This window comes from Colletotrichum tamarilloi (genome assembly GCF_030869305.1).
Source record: "Colletotrichum tamarilloi strain Tom-12 chromosome Unknown Scaffold_174.1, whole genome shotgun sequence".
Classification (NCBI taxonomy): domain Eukaryota; kingdom Fungi; phylum Ascomycota; class Sordariomycetes; order Glomerellales; family Glomerellaceae; genus Colletotrichum; species Colletotrichum tamarilloi.
Genome location: NW_026849557.1, coordinates 43,325 through 61,038, shown reverse-complemented (window position 1 = coordinate 61,038; position 17,714 = coordinate 43,325). Strand labels below are relative to the sequence as shown.

The 17,714-nt window shown below is 50.0% G+C and overlaps 10 protein-coding genes across 10 annotated transcripts; 4 read left to right on the top strand and 6 right to left on the bottom strand.

Moving 5' to 3' along the window:
- Positions 1–204: 204 nt before the first annotated feature.
- Positions 205–1,773, bottom strand: CTAM01_15727 (uncharacterized protein; the record flags this gene model as incomplete). The annotated part of the gene is made up of 6 exons (XM_060531721.1): positions 205–389; positions 456–488; positions 549–841; positions 901–1,107; positions 1,171–1,455; positions 1,517–1,773. 6 exons carry the CDS (start codon positions 1,771–1,773, stop codon positions 205–207), a joined length of 1,260 nt encoding a protein of 419 aa, XP_060373728.1.
- Positions 1,774–2,895: 1,122 nt separating this feature from the next.
- CTAM01_15726 (uncharacterized protein) lies at positions 2,896–3,793 on the bottom strand (the record flags this gene model as incomplete). The annotated part of the gene is made up of 2 exons (XM_060531720.1): positions 2,896–3,415; positions 3,468–3,793. 2 exons carry the CDS (start codon positions 3,791–3,793, stop codon positions 2,896–2,898), a joined length of 846 nt encoding a protein of 281 aa, XP_060373727.1.
- A 1,229-nt stretch (positions 3,794–5,022) lies between these two features.
- CTAM01_15725 (H+/oligopeptide symporter) lies at positions 5,023–5,184 on the top strand (the record flags this gene model as incomplete). Its single annotated transcript, XM_060531719.1, has 1 exon — positions 5,023–5,184. One exon carries the CDS (start codon positions 5,023–5,025, stop codon positions 5,182–5,184), a length of 162 nt encoding a protein of 53 aa, XP_060373726.1.
- A 142-nt stretch (positions 5,185–5,326) lies between these two features.
- CTAM01_15724 (uncharacterized protein) lies at positions 5,327–6,466 on the bottom strand (the record flags this gene model as incomplete). The annotated part of the gene is made up of 2 exons (XM_060531718.1): positions 5,327–6,318; positions 6,379–6,466. The coding sequence occupies 2 exons, from the start codon at positions 6,464–6,466 to the stop codon at positions 5,327–5,329; spliced, it is 1,080 nt and encodes a 359-aa protein (XP_060373725.1).
- A 1,751-nt stretch (positions 6,467–8,217) lies between these two features.
- CTAM01_15723 (uncharacterized protein) lies at positions 8,218–8,730 on the bottom strand (the record flags this gene model as incomplete). Its single annotated transcript, XM_060531717.1, has 1 exon — positions 8,218–8,730. The coding sequence occupies one exon, from the start codon at positions 8,728–8,730 to the stop codon at positions 8,218–8,220; it is 513 nt and encodes a 170-aa protein (XP_060373724.1).
- Positions 8,731–9,269: 539 nt separating this feature from the next.
- On the top strand, positions 9,270–10,951 carry CTAM01_15722 (cytochrome P450; the record flags this gene model as incomplete). The annotated part of the gene is made up of 2 exons (XM_060531716.1): positions 9,270–10,361; positions 10,430–10,951. The coding sequence occupies 2 exons, from the start codon at positions 9,270–9,272 to the stop codon at positions 10,949–10,951; spliced, it is 1,614 nt and encodes a 537-aa protein (XP_060373723.1).
- Positions 10,952–11,716: 765 nt separating this feature from the next.
- On the top strand, positions 11,717–12,949 carry CTAM01_15721 (uncharacterized protein; the record flags this gene model as incomplete). The annotated part of the gene is made up of 1 exon (XM_060531715.1): positions 11,717–12,949. The coding sequence occupies one exon, from the start codon at positions 11,717–11,719 to the stop codon at positions 12,947–12,949; it is 1,233 nt and encodes a 410-aa protein (XP_060373722.1).
- Positions 12,950–13,251: 302 nt separating this feature from the next.
- Positions 13,252–14,796, bottom strand: CTAM01_15720 (uncharacterized protein; the record flags this gene model as incomplete). The annotated part of the gene is made up of 5 exons (XM_060531714.1): positions 13,252–13,422; positions 13,491–13,738; positions 13,815–14,108; positions 14,166–14,263; positions 14,378–14,796. 5 exons carry the CDS (start codon positions 14,794–14,796, stop codon positions 13,252–13,254), a joined length of 1,230 nt encoding a protein of 409 aa, XP_060373721.1.
- A 427-nt stretch (positions 14,797–15,223) lies between these two features.
- On the bottom strand, positions 15,224–15,400 carry CTAM01_15719 (uncharacterized protein; the record flags this gene model as incomplete). The annotated part of the gene is made up of 1 exon (XM_060531713.1): positions 15,224–15,400. One exon carries the CDS (start codon positions 15,398–15,400, stop codon positions 15,224–15,226), a length of 177 nt encoding a protein of 58 aa, XP_060373720.1.
- Positions 15,401–16,517: 1,117 nt separating this feature from the next.
- Positions 16,518–16,755, top strand: CTAM01_15718 (uncharacterized protein; the record flags this gene model as incomplete). The annotated part of the gene is made up of 2 exons (XM_060531712.1): positions 16,518–16,651; positions 16,719–16,755. The coding sequence occupies 2 exons, from the start codon at positions 16,518–16,520 to the stop codon at positions 16,753–16,755; spliced, it is 171 nt and encodes a 56-aa protein (XP_060373719.1).
- Between the last annotated feature and the right edge of the window lie 959 nt (positions 16,756–17,714).

Here is a 17,714-nt window from a genome sequence, read left to right as displayed (position 1 = left end):
TCCTCGAGAGCCTGACGAAGCTGATCTTCGGTATATTGAGGCATTATATATAGAAGAAGACATGTGCAAAAGATGAGCCCATTTGGACGCGAATTGAAAATGTTGTGATAAAAGGAGGTTGGGGGTGGGCATTGGGTTGTGGTGGATTTTCGCGTTTTTGTGGGTGCCAGAAACAGGGGGGTGCCAGGAAGTGGGTATGTTGACTTACTTGTCCATGTAGTTGGCACGGGAAGTGTCCAACCATCGATCGGGGTTGAAGCTCTCCGCGTCCTGACCAAACACTTTCTTGTCGAAGTGCAGAACAGCGGCATTTATGCCAACAGTGTAGCCGCCAGGAATGAACTGTCCGCTGATTGTCATTCCTTGTGGAGGCACAGTACGTGGTAAAGCTGAGATAATAGTTAGATTTCACACTATCGCTTCTAAGATAGCAGTCTAGAGAGAGCTCAACTTACAGAGCTGTGCTCCGGGGTGGATGCGCAAGGCCTCTTTGATGCACGCGCACAGTTAAGGAAGCTGGGATGCATCTTTGTATCCAGGAGGCATACTCAGCCGACTCTCGCTGACGGCCTGGTCGATTTCAGCCTCGAGGCGGCGATAGATGTCAGGGTTGTGCATGAGGTGGTAGAAAAGGGATCGAAAGGCGATCGCGGTGGTATCACTGCCGGCAAAAAGCGCGCCGTACGATTCCTGCTCGACGTCGCCCCATCGGTAGTCGTACTTTTCGCCATTCTTTTCGTAGATGGCGAACACCTGCTGGGCCATATCGGTCCTTGGGGCCTCGAGGCGTGACTCGTACGCGTCCTTCATAAGCCGCGCGGAGGATTCGCCAATGTTCTTCCTGTTCCGCCAAGTGTCAGTCTCCCACAGTCGTGTGACGGGCGAGAAGAGATCTCGTACACTCCCTTCGCAATTTCCTTTCCGGCGGACGTGAGCATGGTTCCGATGCCGATGAAAGGTCGGAGAGCTGGCGGCGCAACGCCCATGAGACAGACAAAGGGAATCATCTTATCGAGAGATTTGATCCAATCATTCTGATCCTTGCCTTCATCAAGGAAGCCGAATGCCCTGCCATAAAAGAGCTCACCGATGATGTCGAAAGTGTACCTAAAGTTGTTAAGCCTATATTCGACACGTGGATTATGGGGACAGGGCAAATTGCAAACTAACCAATGCAGCCACTCCCCGATGTCACAGGTCTTGCCTGTGTCCGCAAATTTTGCCAACCGCTCGGTCAAAAGATCGCCACAAGCATCAATATACTGTTCCGACTTGGCTACATTGCTCATTGAGTAGACACTACTGGTAATCTTGCGTCTCTGGCCATGCTTCTTGTCGTTCTTGCATGAGAACACGTCTCCGTGGGGGCTGAACCCGGTGGTGTTATAGGGTCTGTAGAACTCGGCCTTATCCAAAGCGTTGGAAAAGCGATAAATATCTGCAAATGCGTCAGGACTGTATTCCGATTAGTTGCCGTGCTCTCAATCAGTGGGTTTTGTAAAAGCTGGAAGCGTACTCGGAGCATGACACTTCATCCGGCGCAATGCGAATCAAAGGACCGAATTTCTCGTGTAGGGCCCTCTCATCCTTTTCCACATCCTCTGACCAAATTTTCCGTATGTACCATAGTCGAGAGACCGTCGCCAAGAATGGACCGGGAATGTTGCTCAATGGGTGTAGAGTGCGTGCGTAAATAACCCAGCCGATCCAGTAGAGGATTGGAAGGGCGGCTAGAATACCCAACTTGCTGGAAGTAATGAGATCCGTGAACATGACGAAAAGCTATTTGTTACTTTTCGTCTCTATGGACTATCTGGTTCGAGAAGACAAAATTGACGAACATATATAGCGCAGACGGAAAGGAGGAATTCGCTTCACGGAGTGATGTCGCTAATGGAAGTCCGTCATGCTGAATAACGCCCCGCGCAACGGGCCCATGACACAATGCATGATTTATTAATGCGATGATTTGATTGCTCGGAGACCCATCCGCGGACGAATTTTACCCCGTTGCAAGTGTCATCGAGCAATAGCTCCGGAATGGACAAAATAAAATGTGCGCCGGCCGGCTGGTTTGTAGGTTCGGCACGCCAATCCGGCCCGAGACCGATATCTGGACCCACTAAGTGCACCAAGTGACGCCGTGTGGTCAGTCGCTCTTTACTGTTACGAGACGGCCATTTGATAGCTGTTTCTTTCGATTTTTGTTCTTTTTCTGTAGACGATAGGCTGTTCTTAAAGCTGGAGTGGCGAAATGCAATCTCTGAAGCTATGGATGTGCTGAAAAAGCTAAGATTGAAACACAAATTCGTACCACAAGTTGACTGCAACCATGTAAATCACAAGTCAGACGAACTGGCCGGTCTTGGAGCTATTAATCTATGTTAGGCGGCTGATGCAATAAGAATGACACGATAAAACTAGACGACGCGTCTTTACCAATGCAGACCAAGATCCGCATACCACGCGAAGAAGCTCGTGGAGTCTCAGCCGGTAGTCCGGCATGTCAGGTCGAGGCAAATATCTGCTGAATAATAGGCGTCCAGCTCAGATAATTTGAGCGTGGCACCCCTGATATAATTTAATAAAGTTATGGGGTAGGTAAGCTCGGCTTACAACCCTCTATACTACAAAACCTTCCGGAGCTCTATGGTAAGGGCTACGGTCCTGCTGCCACAGCATTCAATATCATAATAAAAACCTCTTTGAATTCGGCATAGTGATAGGCAAATTATAGGTTTTGGGGGGCTTGGGAAAGGTAGAGCCGTTCAGTACGCGGTGGGAAAGTCTCATAATCTTAAGTGATACTAATAATTTAGTTGTAGACCTTGATCTTTCGCCATGATATGCTCTTCAGTTCGGGTCCAGTAGTTTATACTATCATCTAAAATGTAGCTATTGTGATTCGTGGAAAAGGTACGCCCTGATTTCGAAACTTTCTCTGTCTGAGCAGTCTACCGTCGTTGGGTCAACAAACGCCGAGTGCGGGTTCCGTCTGGCAACGCCAACCTCAGAATCGTAACTCTTGAACAACGTGACAATATCAGGCGTCTGGCCGTATCTAAAATAGAAACGATGGTTCGGACTGGCAGTGACGTTGAAGGTAGAGCCCTTGCGAGAAGGAAAGACGACCTCTGTGTGAACAAGGTCTTCGTCCGCCACGGAACGAGCATCGGCGACTGCAAAAGGGTCCTTGTAGACAGGTTTCAGTGGTCTCCAAGCGTGAATTACTTGAAAGCGGCCTTTCAATAACTCTTCTGCCTGAGGACCTAGGTCATGACGTGCGCCAGCGACGGCATCCTCGGGTGTCAGGTCACTATGAACTAGCTGGACCGGACCTTGTGCGGCTTTTCCGCGCTCTGATGATGGCTTCCGGTGGATGGGATTGAAGAGAAAAACGTGTTTCGCGCCAGTTCTGGGTAATCTATTAGCCTGCATTTAGTGGAAAAGGAACGTCGGCTACCTACACATCCTTCAGCATCTGTTTCATTTCCGGGAAATACTCCTGCTCCACGACCAAGGGATCATCGAAGTTGGCGACCTTGGTTTTGTGAAGATGGAATTTGAAACCATGGTTGTCGAGGGAGTATTTGTGTTCATCGCCAGTAATGTCATGGACCGTCACTGGAACTTGCTCAGTCCAACGACTATAGTCGTGTGTCTCAGGTCTGAAGGGATATATAGTTGGTGGCTCTTGTCCCTTGGAAAGCGGTTTGAAATAGTTGAAAGTGGTTTGTACATGATGTTTTCCAGAAGACGTGGGGGACACGGGAAAAGAAGAGTAACGGGACATGATTGTGAGTCTCGTCGCCGATATGATCGGGCGCACAAAAGTAGATGCAACACGCATTTTGAGACTAGGTAGAGAAAGAATAGCGTCAACCGATCCGTGACGAACAGAAAGTATTGGGAACAATAGAACTTGTAGATCTTAAGTATTCAAGGACATGGCTCAATAAACGAAAATTTAAACTTCCTCAACTGGGCTATTGGGAATGTCGCATCGGCGAGAATTACCTCGTCTCCAGATAAAAGCTAAGTTCGATTTTACACTCAATCTTGTACGCTAATCGGACGCATTCGCGGCCCTTGACGGCATCGTCCGCCCCTAGTCCGCCGTTCAACCCGCCTCAGCTCTCGTATTTGCGGCCGACAATCCACAAACGTTGTGATGCTGAATAAGTCGAAGTTGCTCGGCAAAGTATGCTCTCCGCTGACTCAGCGGCTTATTGCAGGCTACGGCTTCGTGACCAAAGACACCATTTTAAGGAAATAGTGGCCAATTCCCATCCTCTTTGCTCGCTTGTCTTTACGCTTTCTCCCTTAGTGTGAAAGATCAATGGCTAATTCAAGACGACTCTTGTTTTTGAACATAGCTTTGGTCCGTATGTTCACCCAACGTTTTACGATTATTAAATGATTGAACACAGTGCGAAAGATCATCTAAACAAGTAGACAAGACTCTGATAACTATCTAATTTGTCCAATTGAGTATTTGCGCTAATCGCATTCTGTATCTGTATTCTTTTCTTAGACAGTGAGTGAATGATTTCATGGTTTCCGTTAACAACACTGCATCTACTAGAAAAATCCCTTAGTAATTGTGTGTCCTATGTTCCGTAAGTCTGTATCAACTTCGATCCAGTCACCCGAATCTTCGTAGGCTTTCTTTTCGCCTCCATATCCATGGTCTACGCCAGTGTCCTGCAGCATTACGTTGACAACTCCCCGCCCAAAAGCATTCACGTCTGGATACAGGCTCCCGCTTACATACTCGTGGCGTTCTCCGAAGCGTTCATCATCGTCACCGGACTGGAGCTAGCCTTCACCCCAGGCTCAAAAGAATTAAACTTACCGGTATCCCCTGGACTCAGGGGTCTCAATAAGACTACATTGCTGACAACGTCATTTAACTTCAGTCTTCGTTCGGTTGTGTCCGCCCTATTTTGGCTGACCATTGGCATCGCCGCCGCCATTTGCATTGCGCTTGCGCCTGTTTCGCAAGATCCTTACCTCGTTTGGATGTATGGTTCGCTGGGCATTGTTGGTTTTGTGTCAGGATGCGCTTTTTACTTTTGCTTTTATCCTGGGCACGATAGGAAAGTGATGGGTCAAGGGGTCATTATCGATGGCACAGAACCTGGAGTTAATCGAGTTGAAACACCTTTGCAAGATGGGCCGTAGGCACATTGAGACTGCTTCTGTTCAGATGTAATATTTACTATATGAAAATAGAGATATCGCTAAACCAGAACACCCGAGCCATGCAATGAACGACTGTTGCCCAAAAATGGGATATCATTAAATTTTGTATTGTATTGTACCGTCATCCAAAACTCGGGATGCGGACCGTACCGGACGCTTCCACCGTGACCTCGCTGTTATTATCACTGGCTCTTTTCTTAAATAAAGGCAGAGGTAAATATTGAATGGTCTCGGTTGTGACACTCGGCGTATTGGCTGGTGGATGGTAAGAAAGGAGTGTGGGCGAGAAGACACCGCTACTAGCTGTGCTCGCAACGCTTGTTTCGGAAATTGAGCTCTCCGTAGTGCTGGCGAAGCTCTTTCGATGGTTCATCTCTGGATCGGGCTCGACCTGTTGGTGGCCTCGGATCCAGTGAAGCCAATCCAAGATGGGAGTATGTAGACCCTCCGGCATCGTGCTCTCGGGGCTGTGAGAAGAAATGTTGGTACGCGACTTTGTTGACTTTGATGACTTTTGAGATCCGGGGGCACGTATGATGGTCCTCCGGGCAACGTCCTTGCGGCCGTGCCATAACATCGATGACACGGTACTTCGAGAAGCCCGAGAGAGAGTGCGAGTGGGCGTCTTGGGTGTGCGGAATCCGGAGAAGACACTAGGGGTAGAGTTGCCGCTGCGGGACGAACGAGTTGGCCATCTGAAGATGCGGATAGGCGATGGCTCTGGGATTGGAGGCGGCGGAGGGAAGCCGAATGTCCCTGTGCCTGCTAGAGATTGAACATATTGTTGCGCTTGCGCGTATGAGAAGGGAGATGCTGCATATGGGTTTGTTCTCGGTGTGTCCTGCATTTGAGGCGACATCGGCGGTTGGGAAGGAGGTTGATAGCCGGGTTCGGGGTGTTGAATGGTAAATTCGTCTTCGTTAGAGACCGTACGGTTATCAGTCATTTCAGTGAAACTGGGGTCGACATTATCGCGGAAAGGCGAGGCCGGACCGTACTCGTTGCTAGGACTCTCGAGGGCGACGGCTTCATGAAGATGGCGGGCTGCTTTCCTTCTCCGACGATAGCACCAGAATATCAAAAGGGACAGTCCCATGAGTACCACGATGCCCACTGCATATCAGTCAGTATCAAAAAAAGGCTACACATATGAGCAAAGCGGCAAGGATGCACTTACGCACGACTCCAGTGGCGACCAAAGGCCCTTGGCTGCTTGATGATGATGTATTCTCGTAATTCGGCGAAGGCGTTTGCGTAGCATTGGTCACGCCAGATCTTGTACTTGATGCGCCCCCCGCTCCAACCCCGATCACGCTTGTTCCTGTTGCCTCTGGTGTAACCGTTTGGGATAACACTGGTGATGAAGCTGCATTCTCAGCGGCTACTGGGACAGTCGTAGCAGCTGCAGCAGGCGTTGACGAAGCAGCAGCTGCAGCGCTTGAAGATGAACTTGAAGCTGCTGGAGGATTCGCTGCTGCAACTGTTGTTGACGATGCCTGAGCTACCTGCTGTGATGTCGTCGGTGCCGCTGCTGGTGCCTGAGCGACTGGTGTCGTAGCAGCTTGCTGCTGATCCTGCTTCGTCGTTGCTGCCGGCGATGCAGCTGGTTGTTGTGCAGCCGGTGTTGTCGCAGCTACAGGAGCGGCGGCAGCTGTTGTTGCAGCCGGCGCAGCGGCAGCTTGTGTCGTTGCTGCTGCCGCTGGTGTACCCTCTGCCTGAACATTCCCCTGAGTTGTCGTCGCCGGCGACGACAATACTTGGCTGACGATGGCGCCGGGTGTGCCGAGGATATCTCCAATTAGGCCCCGGTTGAAAAGTTTCCCCGCGATGCTGTGCCACCTCCCGTGGATTCCTTGATCAACCATGGTGCATTATTATTCAGGTCCTGCTGTTCTGTTGTGTAGGTGTTTGCTAGTGTGTTATAAGGTCGTATGTTGATATGCAATTGCTTCTTCAAGCGACAGTCCGCAAACGCCCGCTTGAAGTCTCAAATGCTCCTGTCATGCAGCTGTGTAAGAAAAGCCAGAATTGAAAAAGAAGCACCTCAAACGAAGGTAGGCCCCGATCACGAACGAATGACTGGAGTGAGAGAGAGGTAAAACACAACAAGTAGGTTCAGAAGCCTCTCAGCCCGCAGGCGATTGCGCGAGTGAGGGTATAAGAGACAGCCACCCCTCGACCCGTAGGCCGTAGGGGAAGAGAGAGGTTCGAGGTCAATGCGGATATGAGGATTGCACTAGCTGTGATGAGGAGGTCCGAGCCTTGTCGTTCACTCGCCTCCTCTAGACTGAAAAGGGCACAGCTCCAAGAATTCCCAAGGTCAAAGCTACGGACTCTTACCCCATCACCCAGGAACGCTCCCGCCAGTTTCTTTTCTGCGGCTGGCGGGTAGGCGGCCTCGAAAGCTAGCGCAATCGGCTGCGAGACACGGCGGCCTCTTATGATACAGCTAGCGGTTACATCGGAAGAGTGGCGTCTGTTGTTTGCTGAGGACCAGAGGCGCTAATTGACGCCAACTGTCCATGCGGCTTTGGTGCCTATTCCCTTACGGGTTCGACAAAAGGTCTTCATTTGATAAGTCTGGTGGAATTTCCACCTCCTTCAGACGTCTTGAGTCGGAAAAAGAGTTGAAAGGGGTATCGTTAAATGATGTCTTGGAATCCAGAGACACGATCGACGCGTCTTGACCACCGTGTGGTGGTGCGTCCCGACGTTGAAGAAACTTGAAAGAGATTTGATATGCTTATGGTTGTTTCTGTCTCAGCTAAACCTTAAGCATACAAGATCCCGCTGCAGGGAGCAAAAAACATCCGTTATCTTGCATTTCACATGTGCATGCATACGTCTTCCTGACTCCCCTCCCCTGGACGCACGGATGATGCGACGCGGGCATGGGAGTGTTCATCCCATCCGTGTCCGCACATCATCCCGTCTTCTCGCTCTTGGTGCTGACCACTCCAGGGTCTTAGCTTCTCTCGAGAAGTCCGAGGGTTCGGTTGCGACCCCTGTTAGTTATCGCGGTGACACAACATTTACTCTGACCTGACAGTACACCTGACAGACTGTCAAGGGCGTTAGGCGTGGCGTGCGGTGGGTTGCGAAGCGGAGCATATTCTGTCCGGAGAACCCTTCATGTGTCGATCGAGTGGCGCCTGTCTGCGGTCTCTTTCTATGGGGCAGCCATCGTCTTAGTCTCAGAAGGGACTGTTTTGCGAATACATGGAGTCGCGAGATGGAATCAGTTTGACCGTACGGAGTATTTACGCGATAAACCCCGCCGCGGTCCACTCGAGACTGCTTCCTGAGCAATCCGACCTTACTCGTGGCTTTCTGTCTTTGGTGAGGTGGATTTGGGAAAGCCGAATGTCGATGCCGATGCCGGTGCCAACAGCTCTGGCATTTGTTCCCGTGCCTTGGTATGTTCGTTTCATGGTATGTCTGCTGATCTTGATATGTGAATTGACGCGTATCTAGTCGTGTCTGAACTGTGGCTATCGCCAGTGCATCTAATGCGATGGTTTGCATAGACACCAACTCTCAAACCCGCTTCCAATGCAATTAAGATCGCTGGTGGCAACTACAAGTCTTGCCGATTGATCAGAGCTAGACGATATCTGATTAAACATGTCCATATGAACGATAAGATACGAAGGGCTCTGTAAAAAAGCAGTCCTTTCGTTGAAGAATGTCTTCGACATCAGTAACGAATGAAATGCGGGAGCTTCTCGCTGTAAGGTCGAACTGGCAACAATCTGACTTTCCTACCTCGTACTTAGCACTATATTTTATACGGTAGATCATGTCCAATCTGTCTCCAATACTGCTTGAGACTTGATTTTCCAGCAATAAAATGATGAACCCATGCCGGGCAGCGTAAGCAGAGCGTCGCACGCATATGCGTGCCGTTACTCATCCTCACATCTACGAGCCAATGAGATTGCTCTCATTGGTGAGAGGACATAATGATTGCGGCGGTCAGGTCAAGAACAATTGGCTATATAACAGTGTGTGATTTCTAGATGGCGGAGAAGCAGGCTTACTCTGTGTTATCCCTGAATTTCAAAATGGCGATCTCGATACTTGCACTGAGCGTTGTAGGCGCACTTGTCGCGTTCTTCCTCATACGTCCTCGCCTCCAGGCCTCCAAGTCCAACATCAACTTTCCTCCAGGACCTCCTACCATACCATTCCTCGGTAACCTCCATCAAATACCGTTGACGAAACCATTCATTCAGTTCGCAGCATGGAGCCGCACGTACGGATCGCACGGCCTCGTCGGCCTGTCACTCGGACCCAGCAACAAAGCCGTCGTCCTCAACACCTGGCAATCCGTGCGCGATCTCCTCGATCAACGCGGGGCCCTCTACTCGTCCCGGCCGTACGTGCCTATCGTGGAGTACGTGCTACCCCCGCCCGGTGACATCCATCTCGTCTTTTTGCGGTATGGTCCCAAGTGGAGGAAGGAGAGGAAGACAATTACGGACTTCTTGAAAGACGACAAAGTTGATAAGCTCTTGCTGTTGCAAGACGCTGAATCATCACAAATGATGCATGAGCTGCTGTGTGATCCTGCTCATTACCACGACCATATTTTGCGGTACTTTGGCGCCATCATCATGTCAAGCGTCTTTGGCACCCGCGGAAAGGATTTCAGCGATGAGGGTAAGATTAAGAAGTTCTTCGAATGCCAAGCGGAGTGGGCAGGAATGCTGGATCAGGGGGCCGTTCCCCCTTTCGATGTGCTGCCATTTCTGAAATATGTCCCGGATTTCCTGACGCCTTGGCGAGGTTGGAAACTTAGAGCTGCAGACCTCAAATTGAAACAGAACGGATTGTATCACGACTTATTCGGGGAAGCCAAAGCACGCATCAGCCAGGGGAAGGCCGAAGACAGCTTCGTAGCAGGGCTTTTGCGTGATAACGAAAAAGAAGGCTACAGCGACCTCGATCTCGAGTACATCGCCGGCTTTTTGATGGAGGGAGGCTCGGACACGACCGCCGGTGCTTTTGAAACATTTATTTTGGCAATGGCTGCGTATCCTGATATCCAGAAAAGAGCTCAAGCAGAAGTGGATGCGGTATTTGGCGAGAGTAGCATACATGCTGAACGTCTGACTGCAGAAATTTTGCCTTATATCAAGGCTTGTTTCCTTGAGGTCAGTTTCTCTTTCGATTTATTTTCGTTAAACATGAACGTCTGTCCATGGTCTAACTCGCTCCGAAGACTCTCAGGTGGCGGCCAGGGTTTCCCATGGCTATCCCTCACGCAACAACTCGCGACGATGTTTACAAGGGCTACAACATCCCCGCTGAAACTACAATTCTCATGAACATATGGGCTATCAACCATGATTCAGACGAGTACGAGGACCCAGACACTTTCGAACCCGAGCGGTTCATGAAGAATCCACTGGGTGTCAAAACTTGCAATCAGGAGTCCAAGGCGGCGACCGAAGATCAATCGCGTCGGCCTACTTACAGCTTCGGGGCCGGAAGAAGGATCTGCGCCGGTCAGCGCATGGCTGAGAACAGCATGCTGATGACCATGTCCAAGCTACTTTGGTGCTTTGATATCGTGGCGGGGGATACGATGCCGGATACTTCGATGCAGACTGCTTTCAAAGATGCGATCCTGACTGGGCCGAAGGCTTTTGATGTCAGCTTCAAAGTCCGTGGTGAGGATCGGCAGAAGCATCTTGTTGAGGAATGGACAAAGGCAGACGCATGGCTGAAGAGGTTTGAGTGACTAGACTGTAGTATTCTAACGGGTTGATGTTGTTGTTTAATGTCATGCCGGAAGAAAGTCGCCGGAGTTGCCATTGACTTTCAATAGCCTCGAATTCCGCCGAAGGCAATGGACCTTGATGGAGCATGGAATTTTCGATTGAAATGAAGTCTAATTCCGGTATGTAAATCAAAGAAGCTAGACTCGCTCTAGAGTGTGGGCATCGAAAGATTTCCTAGGGCCCTAGGGACGTCTTGTTCTTCTTGAGAGGGTAATATACGATTGCTGCTGCTTTCATCCCAAAGGTCAAGGGCGGCCGCGGAGGAGCTCTTTTTCTTTTCTTGTCCGATGGACATTAGCATCGCTTTAGGTTGGGGATCCAAAGGCCATGTCTCATTATAGTTTGCGGAGGTGTGGAGGCCCAGACCAACACCACGCCGACTATCGCCGGTTCCGGCATTCCAAACATGGCTTATGGCCCGACCACGCTTCTCGCCGCATTTCCCACTAGAACTCCATCCAGATCTGGCTATTTCCCATGGAACCGGATGCCACGTTTTCGTTCGTCTCGGCGCCACGAGTCTCTTAGACATTCAGCTGAGCCTCAGCTACGGCATAGCTGATGGGCGTATTCTAGATGCGACGTATTTCAAGGTTTCCGCGACAAATTACTGCACTTGAAGGTTTGCAGATCGAATCTCGTTAAATACCGGCCAGGACCACATAGCATCAGCATCTATCCATCTCTCCATCAAGCTCATCATCCCTATCATCTTCATCATAAAAATGCACTTCTCTACCTCTCTAGCCATCTCGGCTCTGTTGGAGTTGGCCGCGGCGGCAACATGCCCCGCGTCAGGACCCCCAGTATACCCCAGGGCCACGGAGAATAATACCGCCTTTATCCCCTTCATCAACAAGTTTCCTGACATCAACACCACGCCCTCACTTACATTTACGGTCATGACCAAAGACTTGGAGACGCTTAAAATGAAGGCGGTGACCATCAAGTCTGCCGGCATGGACACCGGTTCTACCGGCGTCATGATCGGTGCCGGCGTTCTCGGTTTCGACGCGAAAACACAGTTCGACAAATCCAAGCCCGGAAACGAATATCTGTCTTCCAGCGGTAGACTGTGGCAAGGCTACTGGGTCGATGCAAACCTCACTTTCCCCGCAATGGTGGATGAACGCACGATTGGCGAAGATGTCGTTGCCTCCGTTCCTATCCTGATCGTCACCGAAGCCAGTATCTGCCGCGCATGGAAGACCCAGGGCTCCTGCACGGAAGCGCAGAAGTCCAACATCACAATGTACCCCAATAATATCCACTACATGGGTGTCGGCTTCGGTAGATGGAGCAGCGAGCAGCCCGATGCCCTGCCTGACAAGGTGTCTCTGATCAACATTGCGTCTATCGGCGGTCGACCTGTGAAGAGTACGATTCACCAGGGCTACGTTCTGGGCAAAGATGGCGTCGAGGTTGGTCTCACGAGCGAGAACACCGAAGGATTCTGCAAGACGCAGCTCGACGTCCGATCCGGATCCAACTCCACCATCGACTGGAACATGGTGAACATGGCAATCAAAGTTAACGACTCGCCCTACGACCATGGCCCAGCTCTTTTCGACACTGGTATTCCCCAGGCGTTCCTTCGGGTTAACAAAGACGTCAGATCGCACTTCAAGAATGTCACATCCAAGGCTATCAAGACACACCCTCAGGTTGCTGCCAGGGGAACCGTTGTGGTGGTTCACATTCCCAACGAAAAGAACCCCATTGCGACTTACAACGTCACTGCCCAGGGTGCGGGTAAGCCCAATCCAGCGACAATGCAGCCCTTGGGATTCGTTCTGGAGGATCCACCCGTGGCACCCAACGTGCCTTTCATCAACACTGGCAGGATGTTCTATAACGGCTTCGACGCCCTCTTCGATTCCGCTTGTGGCTGGTTTGGATTGGCGGAGGTCGAAGAGACTAGCGCAAAGAGGGCCAAGAGGGCTACTTGCCCGTCCTAAAATCGAGGAAGAGGCGTCTTGAATTTTAGTCTGTTAGAGCAATGTCTGAGCTAGGTTTTCAATAGAAAGTAGTAATACATTCCACTGAAGATTTGTCCAAGTTGCAATTCCTTCTAAGAATGAAGTTGGGCAGAGCTTTTCATGCCGTCCAAGCGGAAGCAGATCTGCCTCTTCATATCAAGTGAACGGGGTAGTACGCTTGGCCAATTGTTGACTAGTCACGCCGTGGCCACGATCATCCACGCACGGGGACGATATTCGTGAAACTAGACTCTTCAACTAATCAGGGCCTCGAAAGCCGATTATCCACGTCCTTCATTCTCATCGAACTCCGTCCGAGGGACCCTAGGACTACCTTTCAGCAGTTCCAAGCCTTCTGGAAAATCCCTGATCCTTCCGTCATCGTCCCACAGAGCAGCGAGGACCTGGCGCTGCCCCTTCCACGGCTTGCGGGAGTGCATCACGGCGTAGTTCTGTGGGAAGCGCCTCTCGTGTCAGCCACATCGTGCTAGCGTCACAAATCCCACAGGCAAATACTCACATCAAGAAGCACCAGATCTCCCTTCTGCCACTCGACATCTACGGCACCCTCTTCCGCGAGTTTCAGCAGCAGGTCCAAGTCCTCAACATCGATGGGCGTATCGTCGCCATATGTCGGAGGAGGATGATACGACCCGTCATCGCCGCGGAAGGGAGGTCTTGTCGCACCATGATGGCGACTACGGCCCCAGGCGGAGGTGACATTGCCGAAGAATACAGTTGCCCCTGTAGGATCATGGATGCGAACGGCTTCGCCATTGTGTCAGTCTGTGGCCCAGTGAGGCATTTGGTCTAGAACTGGCAGAAGGATTCCTTCATAACTTACCAGCGACAATATGCGTCACGCTCAAGCTACCGTCGTCGTGCCACTCGAATCGGTTGCTGTGGCGTCGAACTTCAGCCTCTATCTTGCGTCGGGCCGCGGCTTCGTCATCTTCGTCTCTGACCTCCTGACCGTAAGCGCCACGAACGCTCGTCCCGGTGTTGGAGACGAGTGGCTTGGTTGTGTAGCGATAGACGTATTTTACACCCTTGTTCAGAAGGTTCGAGAGGAACTGAGGCTTGAGACGTGACAACTTATGAGCAATGTAGATAGCTGAGGTGATGGGTGTGGCGCCGCCTGCTTTGTGGTTAGTGCCGAGGCTCGTAACTAGCTATGCTATGCTTCAGAGCATACCGGATTCTGGAATTTGGAGTGCACTGAAAGTCAGCCACGATGGGTTGATTGTGGACCAACCATATTCGCTATGGGGCCAAATTGGCAGTTCTGGTGGACTACTTCACGTCAGTCCACCTTACTTCATGGAATTCGAATGACAAGACATCGCTTTGCTCTCGGGTATTGAGTAGAGATCGACGCTGGGAGTCGTTTGCATTTTTACTACTTACCCCTCGTTTGCTGTCTTGACATTAGGAGCCAGAATGGTCCGCAGTGGCGGACGTCCAACCTCTACATGAGGACGAAAGCCAAATGCGTGCGCGACCTTGCTATAGTCATGAGGTGTTCCTATCGGGAGGCCACGAATAAGAATCGCTCCCCCATGTTGTTTGATCAGACTGCTCAGATTCCCAGAATGGGCGAAATTTTTGATCGCATGAATGCTTTCGGAGAGATTGAGGGTCTTGCTTGCTTTAAGTCCGAGAGGAAAGCTTGCCGACCACGGCAGCCCAAAGTCGGCGGTGTCCTGCTGACTCGGAACATCAAAAGCCTCAAAAGGCAGCGAAGGCGACGCGTTGTGAACTTGAGATCCTTGTTCAGTGCCCCTAACAGTGGTTTTGGGGGTTTGGTCTACTGCAATTGCGGCCATGGTAGGTGGTCGACTCGAGTCAATGTCGGGGTCTCTAAGAAGGATGAAAGTTGGAAACCAGAGGAATGATGATGACTCTGGCACGTCGCATACTCCTCTGCGAAAGCGAGTTATCAAAGCGCTGCTCTCGAGCCTCGATGGTCTTATAGGAATCTTCGATTCTTAGATCTGAGTGGAGGCTGGTCCCGCATGGCGTGATGAGAGCTTCCCGGCGTCAAGACGTTGACGCGGAGCCGATAACGGTGGGCAATCCCCAACAGCACAAACAGTTTTCCGATTTCGGATAACCGCATTCCCATTAAGCCAGCTATCAGGGCTGTGAAGGCGTCCAATAATGATACAACTTGAAGTTTTCCTGCTGAAAAGACATTGCTGCTTTTACCTTTCCTTTGCCGTATTATCAGGGAAGAAAACAAGAACCTCAAGATTACTTGAGATTAGAGTCTGCACATCCACAACTTCTCCGACCATAAGAGATCAAAGATACGCATGTATAGCACTGAAACAGTGCATAAAGCCCTCTGCAATTGGTCTTTGCAAAGAATTTGCTCGGAAATACTGAGCGGGAACAACGGTGTTCAACTACGCCATCGCTTATCGGCATGTCGTGATCAATCAGGTATGCCTAAGCTCCCCAACTAGAGACTTGGGATGTGTGGGGCTTTGTCTAGTAACGAAATGGGGACAATTCTTTAACACAATATGATTCTACCTAATTACTACAGCAATACGGATTAGGCTTTGGCCTAGCCCATAGAAATGTCGTACGTTGAGCCATAGTTCAATCTATTAGAACACTACCTTAGCCCTGTAAAGCTTGTGCAGACGTTCCTACATGGCTTGGACTCGGTAGACAGTCAAAATGCATGGCGTCGTCAATGTGATTCAAGTATGAGAAGAGTTTCTAGAGACATCGGCCATATGAATGACGAGACATTTCGAAAGACGCCTGTTGCAGAGACTGAGAGTCAAGAAGGAAGTAAGACTCGCCTATCCTCCCAGCCTCTAGAACAACAGAATTTAAATCATCTCTCCTTCTCCGGGCATCAGGTGTACGTTTCCTCAATGAAACAAAAGTGAGAGCAGAAAACTATGTATTTTCATCCATGGAAACCTCCGATAAGCCATTAGTAACCTGCACAGCTTCCTCTGCAGCCTCGCCGTAATTAGAAGTTCACCATAGACTACACGTAGCTCATGACACGTAGGGATAATAATCATAGTCATAGAGAATGAGAATAGGCCACCTCTCATGACACCGAAAACCTGAGTCGGGCCTTACGGGAGTTGAGTACGCCCGCTCAAATGAACGACTCAGGTCATAAGCTCGGTTTCGCTTTCCGGTGCGAGCTCATGAACCCCGACATTGATGGGGCTGTGAAATCTATTACAGTTCGCAAGTCATGGTCTGCCAGGAAGTCTCATCATACCAAAACTCCTACCAACTAACTCATACGCCCAAAATAAAGTTCAAGTAGGAATAATAGACTGCTTACTTTAGATTAATTCAACGTTAAAAGCCCCATTTACATTCCACTCTGACATTCGATGACCCGCACGCGTACGGAGGTGGGGAGATATGACTTTACACAATTTGGCCTGATTGATGGTATAAAAGCCACTAGATGCCCACCTTCCAGAATATATGTGATCCCGTTCTTCCCTACTCAAGCAACCGAGATCTGTCTACTACTCCTCACAATCCATTAAACTCGCCCAACATGCGCTTCAACGTCATCTCCGTCGCCGTGACCGCCCTGGCCTTCTTCTCGCAACAAGCCTTAGCACAAGAGGCTTGCCAGAGCACGGCAGACTGCATCCAAAACTGCGGTGGCTTTGCGGACAAGTTGTGCCGGTGAGTTGTCCACTCGATGCTCTTGGCATTGCATTGGCAACATGAGCTTACAAATCTCCTCCTCAAGTCTCCCTGGCAATATCTGCGAGTGTGTTCCGTACTAGACGTCAGGATATTCCTACGGAAAATCAAATTTCAGACAGCATAACCCTGAGATTTTGATGCCAGAATCGAGGAACTATGGAATGTTACGTATCACTGTCTCGTGCATTTGACGCATTAAGAAAGCTTCTGAGGAGGCGTGTACATCAAGCGATGACATTACATCAATCTGATTCTATCATTCAATAACCATCTGCGACATTTCAATATGTTATAGTTCTCAAAGAATATTGAGAGCAATTGGAAAATACGACGAGAGTGTTAAGTATTCTTTGTAAACTCCCTGTGGGCTGCTGAATCACTTGTGAAGTTTTCTGCGAGCCCAGTCTAACGAGTCTCTCGCTGTATTGCATCTCAGAACAGACAGAATAAGATAATGGTAATCTTTGCGCAAGCCTAGAGTGATTAAGATGTCAGATTTGCTGCCGAAGATTCTCCACGTAAGACAGTTATGCGTGTTGTCCTAGGTGCCTTCATGAATGTCACGATGCCCCTATCCCATCACATACGACCATACCCATTGGAAAATTCGGGATCCCGTCCGCTCTCCCATAGACAAGCCAATGAGGGCCGGATTAGTAGTTGGGTCGGTGACGACCAGCGAATACCTGGTGTTGTATGTTTTTGATTTTTCTTGAATTTTGATCGATATTTGTGGCTCCGCGGAAGGTGGACATGTGGGTCTTTCTACTTTCAAGCCTATGCAGACTCCAAAGACATTAGAATGGGGGCTGGAGAACTCCGTATGGATAGGCGCCTTTTGATCTTCTCGTTGAGAATTTGAAAGCCTCAGTCCATGGCTGTGATAGGTATTGTGCGTCCTTGAACGTAGTGAGGCTGGCGTTGCGGCTTGCCAATGTTTCTAGAAATTTGCACAAACGTGACACCTAGATGGCGCAGCTGACTGAGAACTTTGAAGGTCTGAGAGTGAAAGGGAAACCCCTTGTGCTTAAAACGAGAA